The 1,121-nt window shown below is 48.2% G+C and overlaps 1 protein-coding gene across 1 annotated transcript; it reads right to left on the minus strand.

The window, feature by feature from the left end:
• Positions 1-247: 247 nt before the first annotated feature.
• LOC106535129 (E3 ubiquitin-protein ligase RNF168) lies at positions 248-1,093 on the minus strand (the record flags this gene model as incomplete). The annotated part of the gene is given in 2 exon segments (XM_014032044.1): positions 248-413; positions 851-1,093. A coding segment is annotated over 1 exon segment (150 nt), but the record flags the coding sequence as incomplete, so codon positions are not given.
• Positions 1,094-1,121: the final 28 nt, after the last annotated feature.

Genomic DNA, 1,121 nt, shown 5'->3' on the forward strand with positions numbered 1-1,121 from the left:
GTGTGTGTGTATGTTACCTGTCAGGTGTGTGTGTATGTTACCTGTCAGGTGTGTTACCTTGCAGAAGGTGTGTGTTACCTGTCAGGTGTGTTACCTTGCAGAAGGTGTGTGTTACCTGTCAGGTGTGTTACCTTGCAGAAGGTGTGTGTTACCTTGCAGAAGGTGTGTGTTACCTGTCAGGTTTGTTACCTTGCAGAAGGTGTGTGTTACCTTGCAGAAGGTGTGTGTTACCTGTCAGGTGTGTTACCTTGCAGAAGGTGTGTGTGCAGGGAAGTGTGACAGGTTCCATGAAGATCTCCAGACAAACCGGACAGAGACAGTCGTCCCGGGTCAGCGTGGACTCTCTGTCTCCGCCTGTGTCCATGTCCACACCGGACAGCGGAGACATCTTCATCATGCTCCTCTTCTTCAGCCTGAAACAGATCATTAGTTTATTTTGTATCGATTATAGGAAGATTTAATCATAACAGATACATTTATTAACCATGTGTTGCTATAGTGCACATTTAAATAAAGAACCAGAACCAGAACCCATCCTCCTCCTCATCAGTTTGTCCATTCGGACCGGCAGAGGTTCTGAATCGGTCAGAACCACCGGAACACCTCACTCAGAACATAAAGTTTATTTTTAATAAAATAATTAATAAATCTTTGAAACTTCGCCTCCAACTTTTGTTCAAGCTGAAAGTTCAAAGTGTTGGTGCCGCCGAACCGGTTCCTGATTTTACCAGACCAGAACCAGAACTTTAACAAACTTCACCTTATACATCCCGTCAGGTCCAAACCGTTCTGCAAGGTCAGAACCGGACCAGAGCCCCACCTGAACCCAGACTTTAAGCTGATGGCTCACCTGAGCTGAGGCCCGGCAGTTCCGGTTCGGGTGATGCTAACGTTAGCTTGTGTTACAGACAACTATTTCCGGTTGTTGGGGGGCGGTTAAAGACCGTAACAGCGTCCGGAAATGGACCCGGTCCGCCTCATTTTTACACCTGAATCACCGGAAACTCATGAGAGTCACCGGAGACGGTTACCGGAGTTCGGGGGTCGGCACCGAAAACCCGCGTAGGCAGAGTGCTGTTGCGCGTGCGCACTCCGTGAAGCTTCTTCTTCTTCTTCTTCTT

This window comes from Austrofundulus limnaeus, unplaced genomic scaffold (assembly GCF_001266775.1).
Source record: "Austrofundulus limnaeus strain Quisiro unplaced genomic scaffold, Austrofundulus_limnaeus-1.0 Scaffold1368, whole genome shotgun sequence".
Taxonomy (NCBI): domain Eukaryota; kingdom Metazoa; phylum Chordata; class Actinopteri; order Cyprinodontiformes; family Rivulidae; genus Austrofundulus; species Austrofundulus limnaeus.